Source organism: Bos grunniens, chromosome 21, assembly GCF_055505025.1.
Source record: "Bos grunniens cultivar Pamir isolate PY7600 chromosome 21, Bosgru_T2T1.0, whole genome shotgun sequence".
In the NCBI taxonomy this organism is placed as follows: domain Eukaryota; kingdom Metazoa; phylum Chordata; class Mammalia; order Artiodactyla; family Bovidae; genus Bos; species Bos grunniens.
Genome location: NC_141185.1, coordinates 2,843,737 through 2,856,737, shown reverse-complemented (window position 1 = coordinate 2,856,737; position 13,001 = coordinate 2,843,737). Strand labels below are relative to the sequence as shown.

At 60.9% G+C, this 13,001-nt stretch overlaps 1 protein-coding gene across 1 annotated transcript; it reads left to right on the top strand.

Moving 5' to 3' along the window:
• Positions 1 to 1,630: 1,630 nt before the first annotated feature.
• Positions 1,631 to 12,064, top strand: LOC147348905 (tumor necrosis factor alpha-induced protein 2-like). Its single transcript, XM_086362809.1, has 11 exons — positions 1,631 to 2,237; positions 2,524 to 3,166; positions 5,752 to 5,866; positions 6,003 to 6,125; positions 6,285 to 6,385; positions 6,523 to 6,621; positions 7,211 to 7,334; positions 7,721 to 7,843; positions 7,999 to 8,154; positions 8,342 to 8,463; positions 10,301 to 12,064. Exons 1-11 carry the CDS (start codon positions 1,646 to 1,648, stop codon positions 10,707 to 10,709), a joined length of 2,607 nt encoding a protein of 868 aa, XP_086218935.1. The 5' UTR covers positions 1,631 to 1,645; the 3' UTR covers positions 10,710 to 12,064.
• The last annotated feature ends 937 nt before the right edge of the window (positions 12,065 to 13,001 follow it).

The following is a 13,001-nucleotide window of genomic DNA, read 5'->3' as shown; positions in this document are numbered from 1 at the left end:
TAAGTTTTTTAAAAAAAAAGGATTAGGCTGTGGATTCAGACCCCTCTGGGCTGGGAGCCCACCTCTGCACCTTGCTAGCTGTGTGACGTTGGGCAGGTTACTCCACCTCTCTGGGCCCCAGCTCCTGGTATAACGTTGGGAGCATTAGGGGAGAAAGTGCAAATGTGCAGGACCAGGGCCAGCCTGCCTGTTTGCACTCCCTCAGGATGGTGATTATTGCTATTTACATGCACCCTCTCCTTGAAGCCCTTCTGGCAGCCCCCTAAGCGAGTGTCTGCTCTGTTTCCAGAAAGGATTGAGGCCACAGGGGTGAAGCAATGTGTCTAAAGCCCCAGATGGGGGACTTCCCGGCAGTCCAGTGGTTAGGAATCTGCTCTGTCACTGCCAAGGGCTTGAGTTCGATCCCTCCTCAGGAGAACTGAGCCCCCCACAAGCTGCTCAGTTCAGCCAAAAACAGGAAACATAGATGGAGGTGGTGGGATGCCCCAGGGCCCAAGTGGTCTCCATGCCCGAGCCCCCACCATCGTGCCTTCCTTCTCCAAAGTGCAGAGGGCAGAGCTCCCCGGATGCAGAGGGGTTCCAGCACCCACACTGGAGGAAGGGGAAGGCGCGGTGGAGGTTTGGGGCAGGTTCCCTCCGCCCTCGGCCTTGGCTGGCCCTGTGGAGCACTGGGATTCCCACAACTCCTGCCACGTGACCCGCTCTGTCCCTGGTGGGACTGTATGTGGAGCAAGGCTATTTTCCCGGAAACTGTGCCTTGGAGGAGAAGAGCCCGGTTGCCGGGTTGGGGCAGCCCCGGGTCTGAAGCAGGTCATCTTGCATCACCACCAAAAACTGCTGACAAAAACTGCTGTGGAAAGTCTGACAGGCCTAATCCCAACACCCCCCACCTCCTGCCGCCTCAGTTTCCCTTTCTGCAGGGGTGGATCACCCTGTGTGCCTTGCAGGACTGCTGCAGGGGCAAGTTGAAGTCGTGCTGTGTGAGTCACGACTTGGTGTATTTACTCATGGGTGGTGGGGCAGGCCCTGTTATGGCTCACTCAAGTTACCAAGGAGGCCTGTTCCCCTCTGCTCCCCTTTCCAAGCCCTGCCCCGCTCCCTCCTTTCGATTCAGCCAGTTTCCCCCCAACCGGTCCTGGCCTAGCTTCCCCCACGGTCAATGCGCTGGGGAGGGTGCTGCTTCTCTGGATGGTGGGGGTACCCAGTGCCTTGTGAGCTGAGTTCCAAGCTATTGACCATGGGGGCATTTTAAACCTCTCTGAGCTAGTTATGGGAGAAGGCAATGGCACCCTACTCCAGTACTCTTGCCTGGAAAATCCCATGGACGGAGGAGCCTGGTAGGCTGCAGTCCATGGGGTCGCAAAGAGTCAGACACAACTGAGCGACTTCACTTTCACTTCTCACTTTCATGCATTGGAGAAGGAAATGGCAACCCACTCCAGTGTTCTTGCCTGGAGAATCCCAGGGATGGGTGAGCCTGTTGGGCTGCCGTCTATGGGGTCTCACAGAGTCGGACACGACTGAAGCAACAGCAGCAGCAGCAGCAGAGCTAGTTACGTGAGATGAGGAAAATAACACCCTTCCTGGAAGGCAGTGTGGAAGTAATGGAATGGGCACTCAGGAAATCCCAGCTTCTGTGGTGGTGATGTCACCCAACTTGGGGAGGAGGCAGGGTGTGGTGCAGCGAGTTTCCTGTGTGAGCTGCTGTGTGACCTCAGACAGTCCTGTGCCTCCTTGGGCCGCTTGTCCCTCCGACCTGGGAAAGGGCTTGAGGGGGCACTGTGGTTTCTGTAGACCTGAGCCCCCCAAGGTCATAATAGGGGTCTGGCCCTGCCTGCCTCGTGGTCCCAGCAGGAGCAGTCCTGTTTCTGCTCATCGCATTCCTCTGGGACCCCAAGGCACTCGAGTCAAGAAAAGAACCCAGCAGAACGGAGGATGGAGCTGGGGCTGGATTCCTGCCTCAGCCCAGCCTCTAGCGCTCTGTGACTGTTCTGGACCTCGGTTCTCGCTCTGTGCAGTGGGCCAGCAGCCCAGCTCTGCCCCCTCCCCCAGGGTCCCCAGGGAGGTGGCCCCGGACATGGAGGAAGAAGAGGCCGGCAAGAAGAAGAAGTCGAAAGGCCTGGCCACAGTGTTCAGCGTCTTCACCAAACGCAGGAAGAAGAAGGGTAAGCCCAGCTTAGCAGAGACTGAGGGCGAGTCTGAATCCAGTCTGCAGCCGCCTGCTCAGCTGCCCACAGGTAGGCGGGAACCCCTCCCCAGGTGGTCAGGGTGTGGGCAGGATGGGGGCTCATTGGAGTGGATGCCCCGCTCAGCCGGGACAGAGCGGGCAGGGCACGCGGGCGTGAAGGGCCTCCCCTCCCTGCTTTCACCTGCTGCCCCTGATCTCAGGATCTGAGCCTGGTGTGCCCTGCCCGGGCTGGGACACCCCGCATGTTTTGGGGGGTCTCGGTCGCGAGGAGGTGACCAGGGTGGGGGGTGGGTCTCAGAACCCCAGGCCACACTAATGCCGCGTCCTGGCCGCAGTGGAGGAGCTCGAGGCCGACCTGGAGCGCGGGCGGCTGGAGGCAGCGGGGCCTCTGCTGGCGCTGGAGCTGGAGCTGCAGGAGGCCGCGGCGGCAGTCCGCGCGAGCGAGGAGGAGCTGGTGCGGCGCCAGAGCAAGGTGGAGGCGCTGTACGCGCAGCTGCGCGACCAGGTGCTAGGGCAGCTGCGCCGGCCGCTGGAAGCGGAGCCCGAGCGGCTGCGCCAGGCGCTGGCCGTGCTGGCCGAGCAGGAGCGCCAGGACCGCGTGGAGGCGGCGGCGGCGGCGGGGCCCCCGGGGTGCCTGGGGCTGGCGACCACGCGGCCCCGGGGCTGGCTGCAGCTGTGGCGGGACGGCGTGGCGCAGGCAGCCGCGGAGCGCCTGAGCCGGCGGCCGGCCGCAGACGCCGAGGGCCGCACGGAGGCCGAGCGCACCTTCCTGCACATGGGCCGCACCATGAAGGAGGACCTGGAGGCCGTGGTGGAGCGCCTCAAGCCGCTCTTCCCCGCAGACATCCGCGTGGTGGCCGCCTACGCCGAGAGCTACCACGCGGAATTTGCGTCCCAGCTGTCGGCCCTGACGCAGTTTGAGCTGTGCCCGCGAGACACCTACATGCTGCTGTTATGGGTGCAGAACCTCTATCCCAAGTGAGCCTGGGCGCGGGGTGACAGGCGGGGGTCCCCAGGCGGGCAGGGCCTGGGTGTCACCAAGTTCAGGGAGTCCCTTGGGAGAACGGCCCAGGTGGGCCTGGAATCAAAGGGGCAGGGCCTCCGCTGGGCCTGCTTTGCCCCGGGAATCCTTAGTCTCTCCGGCCTCAGCGGCATCCCATAGCTGGGGAACCTGAGGCACAGAGAATGGGGGCAAGGACCTCATCTTTCATTCCTGAGTTTCCAGTCTGGGTTAGGGGGTGAAGCCGCCTGTGATCCAGAGTCAGGAAGGGCTGTGGCCAGGAGCAGGGGCCCTGGCCTGGCCTGGCCTGCGTCAGCCCAGGAAGCCAGCTCGGAGGAGGAGGTGCAGGATTCTACCTGCCTCAGGAGGCAGCGGCCCTGCTCTGGGGCCGCTGACAGTCTAACAGAAGTAAGGAAGTCAGGGGAGGGGGAAGCGAGGACAAGCTGGGAGAGGCAGCGGGGGATGGTGTTCCTGGCAAAGGGAGCTGCCCTACAGGGCACAAGGCTGGGCTGGGAGGCCTTCTGGGAGCACTGTGGTTCAACACCCAGCAGGCCTAGGGAGCACTCCCAGGCAGGATGGGGGGCACTGGGCCTGTTGGGGAAATCCCCGTTGTGCAGAGTCTCCCCCAGTGGCAGAGCTGAGTTCTGGCCACCAAGGCCTGCAGCTCTCAGTTTGGGAGGCGCCTGGTACTGTCGTGGAGAATCCCTAGTACCAACTGTATTCAGATGCGGGCATCCCCTGATACACTCAGACCCCATGCATCCCTGAGCATGTTGCTGCCAGTATCTTGGCTTTCTCTGCCCACCGAAGCTGGATAAGAAAATCCGGAGACAGAGGCAAGAACACAGCAGGCTCCTGCCTCAGAACTGTGTCCCTGCCTCCGTGGGGAACCTAGGGGATCATATAGCTGGGGGCTCGCAGTCTGGGGTTGGAAATGAACAGAGGGGTGAGGATCCTGTGTGCTTCTCCTCACGCTGTTTCAAAAACAGTCATCAGGCTGGCGTTGAGTAGCCTGGTAATTTGGGTCCTGCAGTCTGCTGGCTGCCATTTTGGTCCAGTTTGGGTCCGTTGTCTTTTGTGGACTTCAGAAGGAGAGAAAAACTCGAAGGGGTGGTTTGCAGAGAGGGCGCTATGAAGTTGAGCCCCAGATACAAAATGTTTTGAGGGGACGATAGGTGCAGCATGTAATTCTCAAATCAGGTTTAATCTTTTGATAAAGAAACTTAGTTACAGACTGCAGATCAGGAACAGGTAAAGAACTGGAAAGAAAAAACAGCACAACACCTCTTTTTTCTTCTTTTTTCCCTTATTGTACTGCAACAAGCATGTCTGCCATTCGTACAAGCTGGGTGGGGAGAGACTTAAATCACAGTGTGGATCGGCTCGGGGTTTCTGGTAGGGGCTGGCCCCGCCTGTAGCGTAAAGCCTGCAGGAAGCCTGGGGTGTAGGCCCTGTGAGCGATGTCTGAGGCTCTCAGGGATGTCAGTGGTCTCGGTTGGTGCTGGTGGCTCAACTTCCAGCAGGGGCCCAAGGAAGGACCAGGCGGGGGTGGTGGTGAGGAGCCAAGGAGAGCAGGGGAGCTGGCCAGGGCAGGGGATGCCGGAGAGGCCCGCCAGCCGAACCAGTTCCTTCTTGTTGGTCCTGACTCACCAGGAAGTGCTGGGCCTGTCCCTTCTGCCCCTCCACTTTCCTGTCCCTGTGACCTCAGGGGCTTTCACCTGGGGCCCCCTGGGGTCAGTGCAGCAGGACGCTGAGCCCTGAGAGGGGGCGACCAGGGTGGCTCCATGGAGGCCCGTGTGGCCAGAAGTCTGGGGAGCAAAGGGACACAGCGCATAGGGGTGGGCGTGCGGGTGCCGGGTAGCAGAATGGGCTATTCTTGAGCCTCTGGGCAGACAAAGGCCCTGAGGAAGTGCCAGGGCTGTGCAGCCCCAGGAGGCTCTGGGACCCAAGGGAAGCGCCACAAGGATGGGTGGATATGCCTCCGTCCAGGGTGAGGTCGGGGAGGGGCAGACAGCCTTTCCTGCTGGGACTGGCCCTCCTCTGGGGGCAGCAGAGATGGTCTGGTGGGGAAGGCGGGGCAAGGCTGGTGGGATGCAGTGGGAGCAGTGTGGGGGATGGTGGGAAGGAGACAGAGGGTGAGAAGGGGAGTGGGAGCCCTTGGAGCAGGGAGCCCTTGGAGAAGGGAGATCAGACAGGAAATGTGGTTCTGCCCACCACAGTGGGGAGAAGGGACTGTTGGAGGCAAGGCAAGGAGCCTGGGAGGAGGGTCCTTCGGTGTGCCAGGCGGGAGATGGGGGCTGGGCTGTAGGGTGCCTCTGGCAGGGTAGCTCGAGGCTGGTGGGTTTCGGGAGCATAACCCGGAGTAAGAGTGGACGGGGCTGAGAGAGTGAACGGAGGCAGGGTGATTCCGGGCTTCAGGGCCTGGATCGAACTGAGATGGAGAGGCAGGAGTGGAGGCACAGGAGGGAAGGCGACTGAGCTGTGTGCAGGGCTCTGGCTGGGGCGGGGGCTGGGGGTGGGGGGACAGTGCTGGTTTTCCTCACGCCAGCCCATCTGCCCACAGCGACATCCTCAACAGCCCCAAGCTGGCGCCTGAGCTGCAGGGAGTCAGACTGGGGACCCTCCTGCCCCCGACCCAGATCCAGCTGCTGGAGGCCAGGTTCCTCTCCAACGAGGTGGTGAGTCCAGGGCCAGTGCTGGGCGGGGCTGAGCGGGAGAGGGAAGGAAATGGGGGGGGCAGGGGGGGCAGGGAGCCTGGCAGGGATACCCCTGTGGGCTTCGCCCTACCCTGAGCGGGCCCCTCTTCCCTTGTAGACCAGAGTGAGGGAGCTGATGGCCCGAGCTCTGGAGTTGGAGTCCAAGAGCTGGACCAAGGATGAGGCCCCACTGAGGCTGAACAGCCGCTGCTTCAGTGAGCTGGCCATCCACATCATCCAGGTAGCGCCCGCTGCCCCGCCCACACCAGCCTCGTCCCTGTGGGCAGACGCACTCACCACTGAGCACACACCCCCTTGCACCATGTCTTACCCATGCCCACCCCTGTCCCAGCCCTAGAGCAGGCAGGCTTCTGCTCAGTTTCACCCCCAACCCCTGCAGATCATCTCCCAGGGCCAGGCCAAGGCTGAGAGCATCACCCTGGACCTGGGCACGCAGATAAAGCCCTTGCTGTTGGAAGAGCTGGCCAGGTTCCTCAGGAGGTGGGTGTTGGGCATGCATGCCCGGAGCGGGGCTGAGGGCTGAGGGGTCCCTGCCGCCCCCTCTCTCAGAGCCCCAGCTCCTCCCTTGGGCCCCAGTGTTTGTGCTGCTCCTACGTGTGCCCTTTCCCTTTCACCAGCTACCAGCGCGCCTTTGATGGATTTCTGGAGCGATGCAGACAGCTGCGCAATTACAGGGCCAATGTCATCGCTAACATCAACAACTGCCTCCCTTTCCGGTAAGGGCGCTGGGCAGTGGGGGGAGTCACTGCAGCTGCCTGCCTGTGTTGGTGGAGGGGCCTGGAAGCCGGAGGGGGGTGGGGGTGCAGAGGGGAAGGGGGAGGTGTCTGGGATGGGGGATAGGGGAGGGAGGAGGAGCAGCCTAAGCAGAGATGTTGAATTAAAATAAGCAGGGTGGAAAGGAAATACCAAGGCTTACAGCTGCAACAGCAAACATTTGTCTAGTGCCGGTGGGTCAGGCGCTCACGCACAGGGCTTCATTCATCCTGTTAGCAACCTCGTTAAGTAGATACAGTGACTGTGTCCACTGATCCATGCGCACCCTGAGCTATGGAGAGGCTGAGCCACTTGTCCTCAGTTAGAACAGGATGTGGTGTTAGGTGGGTGTTAGGTGGGAAGGCTGGGTCCCGCCTAGGGAGCCTGGATGGAGTGTCTTGGTCTTGCTCCCACCGGGCCTGGGGAGCCAGGGAGGGTTCTAGAGCGATGGTTTAGGGAGATTCGCCTGGGGCTCCCGGGCTCTCTGGGTTTAGGGCTGCAGGCCGGGCAGGGCTGGGGCTGGCGTGACCTCCCTGCCTCCTGTGTTTCCAGGACGTCCCTGGAGCAGCAGTGGCAGACACCGCCAGACCTCCGGAGCTCCCTGCTGAGGCCCCTGAATGAGCTCAAGAGCCATGGCTTTGATACCCTGCTCCAGAGCCTGTTTGGGGACCTGAAGGTAATCCAGCCTCCTGCCCCGTGGCAGTGCTGAGTCTAGTGCTGGAGGCTGCGGGTGGCCAAGCAGTGACCCTGGATGACTCGGCAGGGTCATCGTCATAGGCCCAGCCAAGCACAGGGCTTTGTTTAGTCAGGAATTTATTTATCCAAGGAGGGAGATGCTGGAGAAGGCCTCAGGGCAGGCAGATGGCAGTCCTGGCTGGTCGGCCTTGGAGAAGGGGACCCAGACCCGGCCTCCACTTCCTGCTGGAGCGCCCGGGGAGTCTTTAATATAACCCGACCCCTGTCCCGGCCCCGTGTGTGTCTGTGCGTGTCTGTGCGTGCGTGTCTACTGGGCTGGCCCGTCCTCTGCCGGGTGTGGCCACACAGCCTGACCCTCTCTCGCAGCCGCTGTTCAAGAGGTTCACGCAGACCCGCTGGGCTGCCCCCCAGCAGACCCTGGAGGAAATTGTCTCCGCCGTGGCCGAGAGGATGCCTGAGTTCTCAGAGCTGCAGGACTGCTTCCGGGAGGTGAGGGGGTGCTGGGCTGCCGGCGGGGGACACGCAGGCAGACGTGTGTGTGCGCACACCCGGATGCGCTTTTTGCTCTGGCCACCGCCCCTCCCTGGACCCTGGCCTTCAGGGAGGTGGTGGGTTCCCATGGCCCTGCGCACTCACCCACCCAGGAGCTCCTGGAGGCGGTCCACCTGCACCTGGTGAAGGAGTACATCGCCCGCCTCTGCAAGCGGCGCCTGGTCCTCAAGACGGCAGAGCAGCAGCAGCAGCTGGCGGGGCACGTCCAGGCCAACGCCCAGCTCATCCAGCAGTTCTGCACCCAGAATGTGAGCCCCCGCCCCCCCTCCCAACCTCCCATGGTGGTGGGCTGCCCTCCTGCTCCAAGCTCTTCACGGGCTAGGACATCCTCTCTGGGCCTCTTCAAACCTGATCAGGTCCGACCTGAGCCTCTCTGGGCCCCTGGGCACGATTCTGGGCAGGGCCAGCCTCTCTCAACAAAGCCTGTGCCTGCAGGGCTCCCCAGCCACCTGGCTGCACGACGCCCTCCCCAGGCTCGCAGAGATCATTCGCCTGCAAGACCCCAGTGCCATCAAGATTGAGGTGGCCAGCTACGCCACCTTGTACCCTGACTTCAGGTGAGAACCGGGGCCTCCGAGCACCCGGGGAAGGCAGTGTGGCCCTGTGGTTACCTGCTGCGGTCAGAGCCTGTGGGGGATGCAGAGTGAGTCCCTGCAGGGTGGGCAGAGCGCAGATAGATACTGGCTACTGTGCCCAGATCTTTACAGCAGCTGTTCATTCGGTCCTCGCTGCTGCCTGCTGGGGCTGAAACTCTTCATCCCCGTCGTGCAGGTGAGACCTGGGGGGTGTGAGGAATGTGTCCAGGGTAAAGCAGCTGGTCAGTCGTAGAGCCGAGACAGCAAAGCCAGGCATTCGGCTCCACACTGCATCCTCTGAGAATTTCCTTAAGAGGGGGATCCAAGACCAGAGGGACCACGGACCTGCTGGAGGCCGTGGCACGTCCGTAGTGAAGCTGGGGTCCGCCGGTCAGCCTAGGGGTCCTCAGAGGCTTGACCTGTGTCCTGGGGCCTCTGTTCTACAGTGGAGGCTCAATCCCTGACTGCTTGAGGATCTGGTGAGCCAGGGCAGCAGTCTCTGTGGGTTGAGTCCTCTGGTGTGGCCGGCCTGTCCCAGCATAGCCTGGTCCAACCGCTGGCTGGTCTAGTCCACCTGTTCAGCCACCCATCCACTTACACACTCACCCGTCCAACTACCCATCAAACAGGCACCCGCTTACCCATCTGGACGCCCATCTAGCTATCCAGCCATCTGGTCACGCACTCATCTACCCATCTGTCTGTCCTTCGATCTATCCATCCATCCACCCATCTAGTCATCCACCTGCCCACCTATCCGTCTATCCATTCATGGATCCTTGTATCCACCCAGCCGGCCAACAGTTATCAAGTGGTCTCCTACTAGCTACCCGGCTGTGTTTAGGCACCAGGATGGGAGGAGGTACAAGACAGACCAGGCCTTCTGACAGACAGATAGTCAGATGAGGGTTAGCAATGATGAGGTCATCCGGCGAAGGAGTACTATTTGCAAGTTTTAAAGATTGTTTAACCAAGGTTGTGAATGGTGGGAGGTGCTGACTTTAGAGCTGGAAAATCCTCTCTGGGAGGTGACTTTTTAAAACAGTTTTTATTGTTTACTTTTGGCTGTGCTGGTCTTTGTTGCTGCGCGAGCTTTTCTCTAGTTGAGCAAGTGGGGACTGCTCTCGAGTTGCAGCGCACGGGCTTCTCATGGCAGTAACTCCTCTTACTGCAGCGCGCGGGCTTCTCATGGCAGTGACTCCTCTTACTGCAGCGCGCGGGCTTCTCATGGCAGTGACTCCTCTTACTGCAGAGCGCGGGCTTCTCATGGCAGTGACTCCTCTTACTGCAGAGCGCGGGCTTCTCATGGCAGTGACTTCTCTTACTGCAGAGCGCGGGCTTCTCATGGCAGTGACTCCTCTTACTGCAGAGCGCGGGCTTGAGGGCTTGAGGGCTCTTGAGCACAGGCTCAATAGCTGTGGTCCAAGGGCTTGGTTGCTTGGTGGTATTTGGGATCTTCCCAGATCAGGGGTCGAACCCGGGTCTCCTGTACTGGCAGGTGGCTTCTTGACGGGGAGGTGACATGTTAGCTAAGTGCTAAGGGGTGAGAAGGAGCTGGTTACCTCAAGGGCCTGGGGACGAGCATTCTGGGAGGAACAGCCAGTGCAAAGGCTGGACCGGGCAGGAGCTTGGCACCCTCTGGAGGCACTGCGGCTGGTGCCACCCGAGCGCAGTGGGTTAAGCAGAACGGGGCACCCTCGTGGGCAGGGGCGTTGGCTGCCGGCCCCTGTGGCTCCAGCCAGGAGTCTGGGAGCTGGGGAGGGGTGTGAGCAGGGGTGTTGGTGAGCGGGCTGCACTGACGGGACCCTGTCTTTGCCAGCAAGGGCCACCTGAGTGCCATCCTGACCATCAAGGGGAACCTGTCCAGCAGTGACGCCAAGAGCATCCGGAGCATTCTGGACATCAACACAGAGGCACACGAGCCCTCCAAGGCCCTATTTTCACTTATAAAGGTTGGTTATCTTTCCCTGTATACTGATCTCCTTAGGAGGGCCTGGCGATCATGGGGCACCACTCCATGTTGGGCCCGTCAGACCAGCACCAGCGTCACAGCCCCACGCGGCCCCTCCGGGTGTCCTGCCTTCTGCTGCCGCTTCTGCCTAGGCCTGGCTGAGGAGTTGGCCCCTGAGCCGCTGGAACTGGAACAGCTGTGTCCTGATGACCCCTCCTGTGGGGCAGGAGCCGTCGGGGGAAGCTCTGTGGATGAGAGTGGAGCTTGCACGCCCTGAAGGAGGGGTGAGGAGGGTGTGTGGCTCGGGGACCCAGCTCCGGGATCACCGCCTGTCCGCGAGGTCCTGCCACACCTGCCTGAGGACCGCCCTGCTCAGGCTGGGTCTCCAGCCTCCCCATCTCCTGACCGGGGCCTGAGCCTCACCCCTTCTGCCTGCTGTGGTGCAGGATCACGTCAAGCCGGCCTCAGCCTCTGAGTAGAACAGAAGGAAGAAGTGGAGGAGGAAAAAGGGAAAGATGAGCTCTTATCTTGAAGGCGTGGGGGACTGGAAAAGGGCCTGTGGGATGACAGGGCAAGTGGGGGCAAAGCCAGTGTCCGAGCCCCTAACCCCACTCTCTGATTCCCCTCAGGTGTCCCCTGAGGATGGGCCTGGGAGGGCCAGGACCTGCTGGGTTTTCTCGGGGTCTGCCTCCCCTGACAAGGTGCAGACCCGGGGATGCCTCTGTGGGTCCTCCCCTGGAAGTCAGGCTGAGGTCGGGGCAGGGCCATCTTGACCCCTGACCCTTTGGCTCTGGGTCAGTTCCCTGTTGCCAGGCTAACAAACTTCCACAGCTTGGGAGCCTAAAACGAGACCTTGCTTTCAGTTCTGGAGGTCAGCAGTCTGCTGTGGGTCTGGTGGGCTGAGCCAGGCGGTTCCTCTGGAAGCTCTGGTGGGGAAGTTCCTTCCTTTTTCCAGTTTTTAGAGGCCAGCCTCCCATATTTCTTGGCTCGTGGCCCCCTTCCATTTCCAAAACCAGCAACGGCCAGTCAAATCCTTTTAGGTCTCAGGACTCCCCTTCTACTCCCTCTTCTGATTTAAGGCCCCTGGTGGTGACCTTTAACCCACCAGACAATGACCTTTGACCTACCCAGGAACTCCAGGATCCTCTTCTGATGTTAAAGTCAGCTGATTATTAATTCCACCTGACAACCTTAATTCCTCTGCCGTGGAAACTAACATAGTCACAGTCCCAGGGATTAGGATGTGAGCATCTTTATGGGGTGGACATTATTTTGCCGCCCGCAGCCATCACCCATCCCCTGCCCTGTGGAGTGCCTTATCCTACCCAGGAAAGCAAAGGTTCACTCATCCTCCTCGGCCTGGGGCAGTTGAGATGCAGGCGTGACCCACCCCGCCTGTGCCTGCGGGAACGCCCCTCTGTGACTGGGTTTGTAGCCGGCCCTCGTGGACTTGTCCCCCTCTTTCCAGGTACTGTGGCCAGAAATTGGCCCGAGTAGATGGTTCATGAAGGCCTTTGTACGTTTGTAGAAGTTTGCATGTTTGATGTTATTATTTTTTGATAGTGTGCTTTTGTATGTTTTTTAGGAACAAACTGTTGGTTTATATAGCTTAATATAAAACTGATTTCAAAAGTGGCTGTGGAGTGATTTCTCTTGGAGAGGCTTTCTCAGCCTCTTGGGGTCTGGCAGACTCTGTCCCCCAGCGCCTCCTGCCCACCTCTCACCTGTGAGCGTGACCTTTGGGAGGGTCTGCTGTGGGCCAAGGCCCCTCACTCCACCCTTCAGTTTCCTCACCTGGAGGTGGTGATCACGAACCTGTCTGACGTCCCCCACAGTCCTTTACAGAAGAGGGGGATGGCGACATTTCAGCTCCATGCATCGGGCACAGTGGGAACCGGCTCTCGTATTCCTGGAACTGACCTCGAAGGGCCCAGCTGTGATTACAGCTGGCCCCAGCTCTCCTCCACACCCCCATCCTGGCCCAGGATTTGGAGAAGGGCAGAGTCCCTGGGAGGCAAAGGGGAACCTTGGTGAACTCATTCCACAGAGCTGGAGGTGTGTGGGGTGGGGGGGTGGGGGAGGGATGACTAAGTGGAGGGTGGGCGGAGTCTGGGGTCCAGCTGGAAAGGCGTGGACATCAGCGGCTGGAGCGGCTGGAGCTGGAGGGAAGGCCCTTTGGGATGAGATGCGGGAGGGATGGACCCACTGAACCTGGGGAGCACCCAGGGGAGGGGGAGGGACAGGCCGCCCCAGGCTGAGCTCCAAGTGTGGGCCCTGGTCAGATTGGAGCCTCAGCGTAGGGGGATGGCCAGGGGGTTTCCACCGAGTTCCCCCTGCGGAGCACGGGAAGAGGGGGCAGGGGGACGGGGGAGCTCATGGAAGCTGAGGACCAGATGGAAAGTTTCTGATCCAGGCAGATATTCATGGACCAAAGAGAATGGACTTGGGCCCCAAAATGCAGAGGGTGCTGAGATGCACCCCCCAGCCTCCCTGCAGCAGGGTGGGCCAGGGTCCAAGGAGAACAGAGGCGGTCAGAGGCGGGGCCCTGGGGTCGGGGAGCCGGCTGGGT